The following is a 1,879-nucleotide window of genomic DNA, read 5'->3' as shown; positions in this document are numbered from 1 at the left end:
GGTTGCAAGCACGGAAGTGAGAATTTAAAAATAGCTTCTTTATATCTGTGCATACCACCTGCAGCATGTATTCAAAAACCAGTATACGCAGGAATGAGTACAATACAGCTCAACCAAAATATTTAAGTAATTTTACAAAATTCTACTAATGAAGTGTCTACTGATGGAGTGTGTTTTAAAAATAATATTGAGTATAAACCCCCATTTCTCCAGTGAAATAATAATTTCATGAATAATACATTCATGAAAGAATAATTTGCAAAGTAGTCCAAAAGCATACTCTATGAATATTTTCTGTCACCTGGACTGATAAGGCATTGAAAACATCTAGGAGAGAGTTCAGAGAAAGTTTGTGGAAATACCAAAAGGCAAATCTACTACAAGAAGATATCTGGTCACAAAATAAGAAGAAAGAACGTCATTGTCCTCTCTCTACAATATTCATGTTTCTTTTTCTTTAGATTTATATTCCTCATAACTTTAACATTTTTAAGTTACTTTACTCTTGCTAGCCACCTCGGACGGTGTTTTTCTCTTTATTTTGAAATTAAGAGAACAAAGGAGCTTCATAATTGTAAAATTGTGTAAAATATGTAAAATATTATACCTTCGGCTACAATTTTTCATCATTTCCTCACATCAAGTGAATTGAAACTGATCATGCCGATGGATCAACTAAATGACTCCAGAGTTTCTGAGTTTGTGCTTCTAGGACTCTCTAGTTCTTGGGAAACTAAAGTTTTTCTCATGGTAACATTCTCTATGCTCTACATCGGAATCATTTTGGGAAATCTCTTCATTGTCATTTTAGTAATTGCTGACTCTCACTTACATTCACCTATGTACTACCTGTTGGCCAACCTGTCTTTGAATGATGTGTGGGTTTCCTCCACTACAGTTCCTAAGATGATCTCAGATCTTCTGAAAGAGCACAAAGTAATTTCCTTCCACAATTGCATGACTCAGATCTGTTTTATCCACATTATGGGAGGAGTGGAGATGGTGCTGCTCATAGCCATGGCATTTGACAGGTACACGGCCATCTGTAAACCTCTGCGCTACTTGAGCATCATGAGCCCTAGAATATGCATTTCATTTGTAATTGCTGGGTGGGTCACTGGAGTGGTCCATGCCATGTCACAGTTCTCTTTTGTTGTGAACCTGCCTTTTTGTGGTCCTAACAAAGTGGACAGCTTTTACTGTGACTTCCCTCGGATCATACAACTGGCGTGCACTGATGGAGACAAGTTTGAGTTTGTTGTTGCTGCCAATAGTGGCTTCATGAGCATGGCGACCTTCTTCTTGCTTCTTCTCTCCTATGTCTTCATTTTGGTTACAGTCTGGCAAAGGTCTTCAGGGGACTTGTCAAAGGCGCTTGTCACTCTGTCAGCTCACATCACTGTGGTTGTTCTGTTTTTTACTCCATGCATGTTTCTCTATGTGTGGCCTTTCCCCACATCATCGATTGATAAATACCTGTTCATTGCTGACTTTGCTATCACTCCTGCTCTTAATCCTGTCATCTATACATTCAGAAACAAAGATATAAGAATAGCAATTGGAAGATTAAGCAAAAGGGCTGTTTGTAGCAGATTTTGCTGACTATGTTTAGTATGAGTGCTCTAAAAATGTACATCAAAATGTATATTAGAAGGTTCCACTGAGACACATTCTATATAACCTTGCCAACTGCACCTTATCTACCTCACAATCTATATGCATTCCCACAAACTAATAAGGCCTTGATTTTGTTCCCTTGAGAAAGTAGAATACACAAATTTATACTTTTTTTTCAGGAAAATACATTTTCTTAAAAAAGCTTTCAGGTATTACACACAAAAGCAAACAAGTTTACCTCAAAAATATCAATGATCACATC

The 1,879-nt window shown here is 37.0% G+C and overlaps 1 protein-coding gene across 1 annotated transcript; it reads left to right on the top strand.

Moving 5' to 3' along the window:
• Window positions 1-660: 660 nt before the first annotated feature.
• On the top strand, window positions 661-1,602 carry LOC147005849 (olfactory receptor 4F21-like). The gene has a single exon (XM_085829547.1). The coding sequence runs from the start codon at window positions 661-663 to the stop codon at window positions 1,600-1,602; it is 942 nt and encodes a 313-aa protein (XP_085685673.1).
• The last annotated feature ends 277 nt before the right edge of the window (window positions 1,603-1,879 follow it).

Source organism: Mus caroli, unplaced genomic scaffold (genome assembly GCF_978045245.1).
Source record: "Mus caroli unplaced genomic scaffold, Mus_caroli_1 scaffold_2, whole genome shotgun sequence".
Lineage (NCBI taxonomy): Eukaryota > Metazoa > Chordata > Mammalia > Rodentia > Muridae > Mus > Mus caroli.
This window is presented reverse-complemented; position numbering and strand designations above follow the sequence as displayed.

What these genes read in the sequence shown, in the direction of transcription:
- LOC147005849 (XM_085829547.1), top strand. Translation starts at nt 661, where the DNA reads ATGCCGATGGATCAACTAAATGACTCCAGAGTTTCTGAGTTTGTGCTT.